General features: G+C 47.0%; 1 protein-coding gene across 1 annotated transcript; it reads right to left on the bottom strand.

Annotated features, from left to right (window-relative positions):
• Positions 1 to 394: 394 nt before the first annotated feature.
• LOC104615050 (lipase member M-like) lies at positions 395 to 4,368 on the bottom strand (the record flags this gene model as incomplete). The annotated part of the gene is made up of 5 exons (XM_010297318.1): positions 4,264 to 4,368; positions 3,110 to 3,227; positions 2,288 to 2,486; positions 1,265 to 1,374; positions 395 to 540 (listed from the first exon to the last, which is right to left on the bottom strand). Coding segments are annotated over exons 1-5 (678 nt in total), but the record flags the coding sequence as incomplete, so codon positions are not given.
• Positions 4,369 to 11,408: the final 7,040 nt, after the last annotated feature.

The following is an 11,408-nucleotide window of genomic DNA, read 5'->3' as shown; positions in this document are numbered from 1 at the left end:
TCTTCGCCCTCCTGCCCCACCGAGGTGCGCGCGGCTCATCGCAGGCGCGACGCTGAGGGAACGCGCCCCGGGGAAACGGGTACTTGGGGCTCTCCTCTTTCCCCCGGCCTTCCCCAGGCGCTGGATTCGTTTTTCACTCTCACTAAAATCAACACAGTAAAGCTGCTCTTCTGCAGGCGGCCTGTGCGGGAAGCCGACAAGTGCCCCCATAGAAAGACCAGTTTCAGCACCTGAAGGCCCTGCAGATGGAAGGCAGGCATGCTCTCAACGCAGTGACCGTGCGGCCATGAACTGATTTCTGCCGAATTGGGTAGCCCTGGGGGCTGCCTCTGGGCACAACCCCCTTTGCTAGCGCCAGTGTGTTCGGGGAGGAGAGCATGGAGTAATCCCCTACCTGAAACATCTTGAATTGCTTGTCCAGAAGGAAGGACATCTTCATGAAGGGACTTCTGGCGTACTTGATTGTCGTTACTGGAGCCAGGGCAAAAAACGTTTTGATCTTCTGAGCCAGTTCTGGCATGGATGAAAATGCAATGAACCCTGAGAAAACAGAAAAACAACCTGAGACTTGGTTTATCTTTCTTCAGGTACTTAACCTGAGGGTTTGCTTGGACCTGCTGCCCAGGTCTGTTTAGCTGGCATTAGCTCCAATTAGAAATCTGGAATCACTTGCCACCTTTCTGCTTAACATTAGTGCTAGAGATGTCCAAAAGGAAACAACGCCTTTATTCCTATGGTTAGAAGTGGCTGATGAGGCACTTCAACAATTACCACTGATGGGAAGCACTGCCCCATTCACCAGGTGAAGGGAACACTACTGTCATCTTCCATCAACCACTGCTAAAGGGTATCATCGTCACAGAGGTTATCTCACACCCTTGATGGCCCAGCTGGTGAAAAGAAGCACCGTGCGTTTCATCAGAAAGCAGAAGCTGTGACCTCCATGCACAATGCCTTGGGTATTGATATGGAACACTGCAATCCAGTTTTCTAGGTTGAATTATAACTGCTCCAGTTGCAGCAAGTTGCTTACTGAGGTCACCAGGAGCTTTCTTACTACCCTAGGAGCACGCTGGTCCTCCTAAGATGTCTTCTAAAGAAAGCATGGCTGCTGTGGGACTTCTCAATGCAAGAGACCTTCTATCTAGCTTGCTTGGTTGGCAGCCCACAAAGGTGGGACCTCTCCACTTTCTGCTCACAAACACCAAAATGAATGTTTTCAGTGTGGTCCAGGCAACGTGATGTGCAACCCCTTCTAACGCACCGATCGTGCAGCCCTGGGAGTAGCCAATGTAATAGATCTGCTTCTGCCCAGTCTTCTGCAGAACAAAGTCGATCATGGCTGGGAGGTCGTACATTGCCATTTCGTGAAAGCTGCAACACAGGAGTAGTGCGTTGGTTATAAGGTAACACCAGGAAAGCCAACTTGCCAGTGAATTTTGGCTGCCTTGCATTGCTCTTATACTGAAGGGCTTAACATCTGTGGCTGATTTTCCAGGAGAAAATGAGCTAGAATGAAGCTACACAGGGGAAACTGCAAGGCATCCCTCCTGCCATGGCCTCATCCTTCCCTGAATGGGCTTAGTCTTCCAATAACCATGGTTAGTGGTAAAGAAACCGTGCAGAGCCCGGCCAGCTGTGCATTCAGGTGCAAGACACAGCAGCTCTGCAGACCCAGGGCTGGCTCTCGTCAGGATTACAGCACCAGCTTGGCTCCTAGAGATGCTCTTTCCCAGAAGGGAGTGGAGCACCAGTTCCTGCCCATGTGCCTTTTAGCGTGAGATGGTGAAATGCAGACCTACTTTATTAGCTTTTTTTACTGGAAGCATGTCTATGAGTTTGGGAAATCCAGGAGTGCTCTCAAGCTCTGGAGTGGCAGTAGCAGCTAGTGCCGTTGTTGGGGACAAGGTTTCTGTGGACAACGTCTAGAAGGGGATGCGGCAATGACGCTTGTGGACATCTTGATGGGGGGGCTTGGCCAGGGATGTCCCTGCAGGTGCCCCAAGACAGGTCTGATGTCTCCACAGGATGGACGTCCCCACGCAGGCAGCGGTGCCCGGCGCTCCTGGCAGGGCCAGGCAGCTGCAGGGAGGCGTTGGCACCATGTCAGCAGGCAGGTCTGCACAGGTACCTCCATCCTCCCTGGGCACGGCACCAGGAGGTCTGGGGGAGGCCATACCCAGGGATTAGGTGCTCTGACTTGCCTGCTTGGAGGCATCCACCTCTGCCTAGAGGTTAGGGACAGGCAGAGAAGTTTGCCGTGCTTTTGTAATCTGCTCCAACCCACCTGAAATCCCAGAATTCAACCTGGTCAGCTGAAAGGTGCTGGTGTCTCCGGGACCAGCTTGTCCCACGGCTGTTTCCCAGCCAGACGTCATAGCCGGCGTCTGCTAGTATGAAGCCAAGGCTGTTGTTAGCCAGATTTTCCACCCAGTGGCTGCCTTCTCCGAATATCCCATGCTGGAGAAACACGACTGGCTTGGCCTCTGGATGTGAAAGAAACAGTGCATTTCACCGAACCAGAATTTCTCTACTTACTCACCCCAAATTCAGGGCAGCAAATCCTCTTCTTGCACTGCCAGAGGGCATACGATGTGCATTTTAATGACACCTCCTGGTGAAGAAATCCATGCCATAGTTGTCTCGTGGTGGTTGCCCTTGTAGTCTCAGGCTGGAGAGCTGCAGATGTCCCTCCTAAGCCTTTCAGACCCCAGGTGCTCATCCCCGCAGGCTCAGCACCTTGGCCACTGACAAACACCATGTGAAAGCTCAGGTGTACAGGCTCATCCCTGAGATCGTTCAAACCCCAAAGTCACAAATTTATGTAAAAAAAAAATTAAATTAGGAGCTCTCTTAAGATATGCCTGCACCCTCTGAGCCTTAAAATGAAGTCTCTGCTTAATACGAGATGTGGTTACCGTGCTGCATGCATGGTTTCCTGTGCTGACTGCTAAAGCCTTGACTGTAAATTGGAGAAGTACCATGGATTTGGTATTTTTGTTTCAAGAAGAAATGCTCCCCTGGCCTGGTAAGGTTCATCCCTTCACCTGCTTGTTATGCTAGGGTTGGGGTTTTTTTTTGCTGGCTTCCTTGTGAAATAGAGCTATACCTCTGTTCCTAGGATTTTCTCTCCCGTGAGGAATTCTGTTCAGGCTGACGTAGTAGCCGTCACGAGTCAGGACTTCATACTCTTCACTGGGGTACCCTCCGTGGCAGATTATTTGGCTCTGGGGAAAGAAAAACCCAGGTGGAAAGCTTTCTGTAGCCGAGTGCTCATTTGACTTGAAAAGCGCATCCCTCATCCGCTGGGATGCCTTTGCAAAACCAAAACACCACGGCAACGGGGACATTGCTTTCCCCGGGGTGTCCTGGATCAGCTGAGGACTTTTTTGAGAGAGGATGCTCTGTCCGAATCCCACGCCCGCCCCAGTGAGATGCCCAAGGGAAGAGGAGACGCGCAGGCGTGGGCTCCCTGGAAGGGAGCTGGGGGCAGCAGGGCTCCCCTGCCGCATGCAGCAGCACATGCATTTGAAATGCTTCCAAAAACTAAGATTGAAACCGAAGGGATTTACTGACAGCTGACACCGGCAGCAGGACATGCTATGTCACGCCCTGAGCCGATGCGCGGGGCAGATAAGGTTGTGGGGCATATCAAACCTGCCGAGCTGGGCCGACTGGAAGGGCAATAGGACAAGCCCCGCAGGATTTGTTGTAGGGCTCCTGAGGCTCTGCCTCAGCTTTATTTATGCTGAAAACTCCAGAGATTGGGAAGTTTCAGTCTGCTGAAATCCAGCTGGATCCTGCCTACACATCGCTGCATGTTTGCTTTGTCGCACGTTTGACAGAAGAGATTCATTTCAGCAATTGTATTGCCCACATTTTGGGTCCGTCTAAACCCACCTTCAGAGACTTTCAGGACTAGTCTGGACATGGCCCCAGGCAACCTGCTGCAGCTGAAGGAGAGGTGCCATGCACAACTTTCTGCCCTGCAGGAAGATATCAGATCAAATCTGGGCTGGGATTACTCCTTTCTCTAACAGACTTGCTGATAATTGCACTTAATACTGCTGGGAGGAAGAGGATTCCTTCAGGAAGCAGTGCTTGTTAATGACGATGTCGAGGCAACGTCATATCACACCGCTCAACAAAACCAGCACACGTGGTGACCTGAACCCTCTGCACATACATACCTCCATCCCTCTCTCCCCCAGCTAAACGTCCGCAAACTTTCAGAGAGAGCGAAAATTCAAACTTCTGACTTACAACATTCATGGAAGTCTCAGGATTTATAGCATTTTTCTGCTCGATGGCATCTGCTGAGTTCGTGTGTGCTTGTGTCAAAAACAGGATTGCAATAAACAGCCACATCTTGTGTCTGTGTAAAATATTATTATTATTATTATTATTATTGCTATTATTATTAAATGTTGTTATGAATGTCTGTTTCTACTTGGTTATGATGGTTTAAGTTCCTTATATATCTGAAGACCATACATCACGGTCTGGGTCAGGGATGCAGAGGGGACTCCCGATTCCAGCTTCTATTAGAGTCCACGCAAGGCTCATCACACTCCCATGTACAAACCGGATCTGGTACTAGTCAAGACCCATTTTTGTATTTTTAATGGTAAAAAGAAGAGAAACATTTTTATAATGCAAAAACTAAAGCAACAGAAAATGCTGTTGGGCTAATTGTCACATGGAGGGAATTAATCCTAAGTAAGAGTTTATGGTTCACAAGGAACACATTTATGATGACTGAGCAATGACTATGTCTGTACTTTTGCTGTTCTCTGTTGCTTAGCTTTTGCACCCACGAGCCACTATTAACACAAGGATTCTATGAACTGAAACTGGTAGAGCCTTGTAGGAAGACTATTTATTAAATGTGTAGCCTGAAAAAAACAGAAACCTTCCTGATCACCTTAGAGATTCCTGTCCTGAGCACAGATCTATTCTTAATACACAGTTAATATTATATATGATTTCTAATGCTTTTCCAAGCTCTTAAAAGCTAGAGCTTAACTTCAACCCCTTAGCATGAGCTGCAAATCTTCTCACCAGCTATCTGTTTACTCTCTACCTCCCATCTTCCTCCTCCCAATGGGTCTCCCACACCATGAGACATATCTGCCTTCTGAAATATGCCCAGTAGCCCTCTCTATGGTATTACCAAGAGGCAAGTTACTGAGAAAAAAAGCAATCGATGCTTTTTCACCCTTGGGATAGTTCCAACGCAAATCTGAATTACGCGGAGGAAAATACGTTACCAGGCAGAGCCCACTGTCGTATCTGATCAGGCTGGTGGTGTGAATGGTGGTGGCTCTGTCATCACCAGCATTAAAAAGAGCACGTTGTGTCAGATCCCTGCTACGTTGGCACCACGCTGGACCACATCACGTGTCCTTCAATTAAGTGATGTGCATGCTGGTCATATCTTTGATGACACTTCCTCTTCTTGGCCATGTGGTCATGACTTTCATGCTTGCAAAGGATTATGTTTCCAAAAGCAGCCAGAGTGGCGCAGCAAGTAATTTCAGCTATGGAGTTGCACCTTAAGCTTGTGATAGTGGCAGTAAAAAAAGTCAAAAGGTTTTCTTTGTTAAGTGTCGTTTCTTAACTCCCAGGTGCCCTTGGGAATGCCTCTTAGAAGAGCTCCTAAGGCAACAAAAGGACTTGAGCTCCACCACCTTCAAAAGGCCTCAGGAGCATGCCAACCTCTCTATAGAGACATGTGCCAAGGACCAGTCAGGCTTCACTGGATGCCTGGGTGGGACACACTGGGTGATTACACCACTCTTCAAAAGTGACAGTGGCCCAGGCAAAGTCCACGTAGCCCTTATACCCAAGCGGTATTGTATTTGCAACTGGCAATTTGCAAAACCTCTGCAACGTTTTCTGGAAAAGCACCAAGCTTAGCATCTTGCTGATGGACGGCAGAGCGGAGGAGAGCTTGTGCAATGCCTCTGTTTGGCTGAAGCAACAGGGATTACACAGAGCAAAGGTGTTTGTTCTCCACCTCCAGCCCATGACCTTACAACCTACGCCTGAGCGTAGCCAACCTGAGCTTTCAGTTGGCTACCAGGTGCTCTGCTTGAGTATATGTTTCCTGGTCATGGATTAGGCTGACTTCTAATGCTCATACCCGCCATAGCCTGTGAGTGGTATGCGAGTTGTGAAACACAGCCCAAAACATTCGTGTGTTACTCCATCCACCAGACTGCAATTTTCTATCAACTCCGCAACCGCTGACAGAAGGGGACTGTGTGTGTGGGCGCTACCTTCCTGACAGCAGGTGTGGCCAGAGCCTTCACTGTTTCATTACTTTACTTTTGTCCCTGTGTCTACTTTGAGCTTTTGAAAATGTCTTCCGACTCCCATGAGCACAAAAATCCCACTCCATAAGATGGACTTTGAAGGTTGTGTAGAGGGCAATTCCGGTGTGAGTCGCAAGAGGAATTAAAAAACACACTATGGATGGGGAAACCCATACCCAGTTGTGTTTTTCTAGTCTACCATTAGGTTTCCTTCAACAGCATCAAGACAGACCTCACCTTTTACTTGTATGGTTGTCTACATCATCCACTGTCAAGTCTGCTTGCCTTCTACCTCCACTGGGTGCTAGTTATCTAGTGGAGGTGCTAAGTACTAGTACTAGGTACTAATAGAGGCTGGAAAGGCAGCAGAGTCTTCTCCAGCATCCTCACGCCATGGGACAAGGCTATTGGAGCAGTGTATCAGTGCTGAGGCTAGTGTGTGATTTAGCACCAGTGCCTATCATAACTATGGTAGGAAGGAGAGAAGTTGCCAACAAGGAGCAGCTAGCTTTTTACCGAGAAACTCTTGCATAGAGTAGTCAAAGGAAGCAATGAAGACCTTTGAGTTATTTGAAGTTAAGAGACCAGAGTTGGGCGTTTTGGCACACAGGTGCAAGTTTAGGTGGAAAGAGCAATACCATCACGATACTGCTATCATTGTACACTTAACAGAGTTGTAAGGAGTTGTAAATAAAAAAATACTAGTGTATTAACCTATGGTGTCAGGACCCCATAATACATGGTAGGGTGCACAACCAAATATTAGATAGACTGTCATGGGCATCTTAAGATGAAGCTGTATAACCACACTGATGGGACGTTTTTACAGTATTGTTGTAGGAACTAATCTAAGAAAACTTAGGACCATTTAGAAACAGAAAGGTATTTTATTTAACTTTCTAACCAAGTAGACTGTACCAATCAGCACTCTCATACACACATTCTCAGAGGGCCCAAAATGTCTGTATCCAACTGGTCTGGCCATGGTCACCTGAGTGTGACATCAAAGGCAAGGGTCCTCCATATGCCATCTGGGTCCTGCTTGAGGCCCAAAGGCCAACTCTTTCTTGGCCTCTAAGGTCCTTTAGGAGTCAAAAGTTACTGTGGCATGATGTTTTGCTTCTGCATCTTGTTAACTTCACGCTTCATAAATATTAGGCATCATTGTTGCTGGGCATCTTTCATGTTCTTGTTTGAGGAACCATAGGACAGTAGACATCCTGTCCTCCTGCTGGGATAACAGGAAGAGAAACAGCCCATGAAATGTGCTGTATCCCCACTGCTCTCCTTCTGTTAGCAAGTGCAAATCTTCTGCTGATGAGTCACCTTTTCTGTGGCGCACCACAGTGCAAGCAACACATTCCTCAGCGCTTACCAGTTTGATTGGTGTTAATCATGTCCTTGGCTATCAATGCATACCGTTCCTCTAACTCCTGCTCTCGTGTTTCTTGTGGTGCTTTCACGCATGTACAATCCACCAGACTGTATGCCCAGGATGCTGGTTGTTACCTTCTATCTGTTGCCTCTTGCCAAGCACAAGGGTAAGCCAATCACAAGAAGGGAGATACTTAACTAGCTGTCATCCAGTCATGGCATCCTGAACTGGGAAAGAGAGTATTATTCTGATTTTAGCAATAAGAGAACATCAACTCTTGTGTAATCTCTGCCAGACAAGCATGATTCCCTAACCTTGGAGAACCTTGCTCAAGTAAAGAATGTGATAAGGAAAGCAGAGCTTATCTGGTTGTACTTCTAGTTTAAAGCCCCTCAGCTAGGCTAGGATATCTCTAGGATCTCTGTGTGATTACACGTTTAGTAGGGGTTTTAGTCATGCTAGAGTTGCATAGTGAAGCTTGATGAAACAACAAATTCTTTTCACAACACCTTGCTAGAATTGTTCATGCAATCGTTTTATTCACAGTAGTGAAACTGAATCAACAAAAGCATAAAAGTTCCTAAATGTTGATTGCAAAATAACTGAGATGTGGTCACCGATGCTTTGTCTTAGCTAATTCTTCCCCTGTTTCTTTGTTCGGAAGACCCCAGAACAACCCTGAACTTCTTGTACTTCTTCTCTGACCTCTCTTCATTGTACAATTGGCTTTAAAGAGTATTTTAAAGCTAAATGATTTTGGTCTGTTCATGAACAGACCTGGGCCAACTTCAGCAAACTTTATCAATAAAGAAATACTAACATTTTTCAAATTTGGTATCATGGTGTTCTTGGGCTTTTTTCCAACGTATTGAGAAAAGATGATTGGGCTCAGCTTAGCCAATGCCCTGGTCAGGGCTGTCAGAGACCTTCAGGGAGCAGTAGCATTTCCCACACAACATAGTCCAGGGCCAGGAGTGGAGACCAACACAGGCTTGAGAAGAGTGCTGGAGGCAGTTATATCTGATCATTATTGTGACTAACCGTAACTTTCCGTGGCTTAAAGTACCCATTCCCTTCTGCCTAAAGTACCAATATACGAAAATACAAATCTCAAAGACCAGTTACTGGGTCTCTCTTCCAAGCATTCATCTAGTAATCTCAAAATCTGGAAATAACACAGAATTAGCTCATAGTTCCTGAAATAAGAAAGCGATGTGTCCTCAACTGAATAAAATTCTGAATCTACTCAGCAATGTTGGTGACTGTTGCAAACTGTTGTCAGGCTTGCTGTTAAGGATCAAAAAACCATGAAAGGCAGTATACCATCTGACATAACTCAATGAAATCTTATCCTGGTACAAATCAGTTTCTAAATAACAGCTTAGGCCAGTACATTGCTTAAAGCAGACACCAAAGCAATCCTAGTGTTACTTACAAAAGCGCAACTTCACTTTCAGCATGTGCCTGTGCATAATCCTCAAGTGGGAAGGACGCTGTAGTAGATGTGCACACCACGTCTCCAATGTGGACACAGCCTGGGGCTGACCATACACTCCACAATTCATGGAGATGGTCATGTGCTCCAGAGTCATGTATGTCCTGCCTTTTTTTGCATTGATCCTGATGATGATAGAAAATTACAGATCAGCAAACACGGTGACCTGTATTTTGAACGGGATGTGACAGGGTTTTAAGCCCTTCTGGCCTTGTGTGCTGTACACAAACAGATCAAGGATGGCTTTGCATGAGCACATCTGGAAGAAAATTAAGTAAGTGGCTGAATGACCAATATCCTCTGCACGTGTAGGCATATGGCTGAGGGCTGGCTTCCTCACACATGGGAGAATAAAAGGGGAGCAGTGCTGTGCCACGAATACATTTGCCAGGCTGGTGAAGGCCTCATGCTGCGTTGTGAAGTCTAAGGGCAAGAGATTGAACTGATCTGGACCCTGACATCATGGGCTGATGTTCCATCCTGACCTTGGACCCATGCCATCACCATGGACCTTTGACTTGCTTGACAGACTTGAGACATGCAAGGACTCCAGTCCCAACAAGAGCAACACAGCTCACCATGTGACTCAACCCATTTATTGATCAAGGCAATCCCAGACGCCAGAATTATGCTACAATCACCTTGAATATTTACTGTTCTGTTTGCTTCTAAAAAGCATCGCTGCAACCTTTGTTGAACAGGAGATGGGAAGCAAGTACTGGTGCCATAGGGAGCAGAGCGCTTCTAGAACCGGATTTAAAGAGAACTTCACCAAAATGCTCAGTCGTGGGAGACTGCCTATGAATGAAGATAATGCAATACAAACGTTGCATCAGATAATTACAGAAGTGGCAGAAACATGATAACCTGAACAGAAAGAGACTAAACCCTGCAATTCTTATAAATTTTCAGAAGTAAAAAGTTAGTACTTTTTAACTAAACATAAATAAGTTCTTGCAAGCTTTTCAGAAGTCTGTTGGGGAAATGTCTTGCCAAGATTTGAGTGTTTATTTGCAAAGACAGAAAAGTCTGCTTCCATTCACATTGATATCCATGGCATGAACACAGTGCATTCCTGTAAGAATGCTGCTCCAGGGCGGAGCCCTGCAGTAAACAATTAATCACACAGAAGAAGATGTCATTACAAATATACTATATGAGGTAGCTAATCACTGTTGCTCCAGATAGATCATATCTAACCTGTAGCCTAATACACCCTGAGGTACCTCACCTTGTCCTGTTTTCTTCTGTGGTCAATTCTAGCCGTAAGGATGGAAAGAGCTGGTCCCCTTTGACGATAACTCAAACAGTTGTTGTACAAGAACATCCACGAACAGCCCCGTCCCACCATCTCCAGACACTTGGATGAAAGTATGCTGCTAAGACCCACAGTTTGCCTCTGGCGAGTAGCCGTGTTGGGCTTGATACCCCTCCTCACCCTCCAACCTGCCCTCTCTGACCCACCTCTCCCCCGCAGGGCACAGGGTGGGCGATGCTAGTTGCTTTGTGGGCGTCTGCCAGCGTTACAAACCACTGAAAGTTATCCCTGAGCAGGGGAAGTATCAGCCAAGCAGCTCTCCCTTGCCTGCACATGTGTCCTGGTTTCGGCTGGGATAAAGTTACTTTTCTTCCTGACAGCCGGTGTAGTGCTGTATTTTGGATTTGGGATGAAAAAAACGTTGACAAAGCACTGACGTTTTCAATTGCTGCTAAGCCTTTTCTGCTCCTCACCCCAGCCCACCGGTGAGAAGCCTGGGGGGTGCATGGGAAGCTGGGAGGGGACACAGCCAGGACAGCTGACCCCCACTGCCCAAAGGGATATTCCATTCCATACATCATGCTCAGTATGTAAAGCTGGGGGAGTTGACTGGCGAGGCACCGCGGCTTGGGAACTGGCTGGGCATCGGTCAGTGGGTGGTGAGCTGTGCATCACTTGTTTTCTATATTCTTTTACCATTATCGTTCTTATTATCATTATTTTTTTTTTCCTGTCCTATTAAACTTCCTTTATCTCAATCCAGGAGTTCTACCTTTTTTCCAATTCTGTCCCCCATCCCACTGCGGGTCTGTGTGTGTGAATGAACGGCTGTGTGGTTGTTTTAGCTGCCTGCCCAGTTAAACCACAACAACATGGCAAGACGTCTGTGCTGAAAACCCCCATACTCCTCCAGAGGTTTAAGGCAGTACAACCACACAGAGACCAGTGGACCCTCTCTTACTT

Source organism: Phaethon lepturus, unplaced genomic scaffold (assembly GCF_000687285.1).
Source record: "Phaethon lepturus isolate BGI_N335 unplaced genomic scaffold, ASM68728v1 scaffold26801, whole genome shotgun sequence".
Lineage (NCBI taxonomy): Eukaryota > Metazoa > Chordata > Aves > Phaethontiformes > Phaethontidae > Phaethon > Phaethon lepturus.
This window is presented reverse-complemented; position numbering and strand designations above follow the sequence as displayed.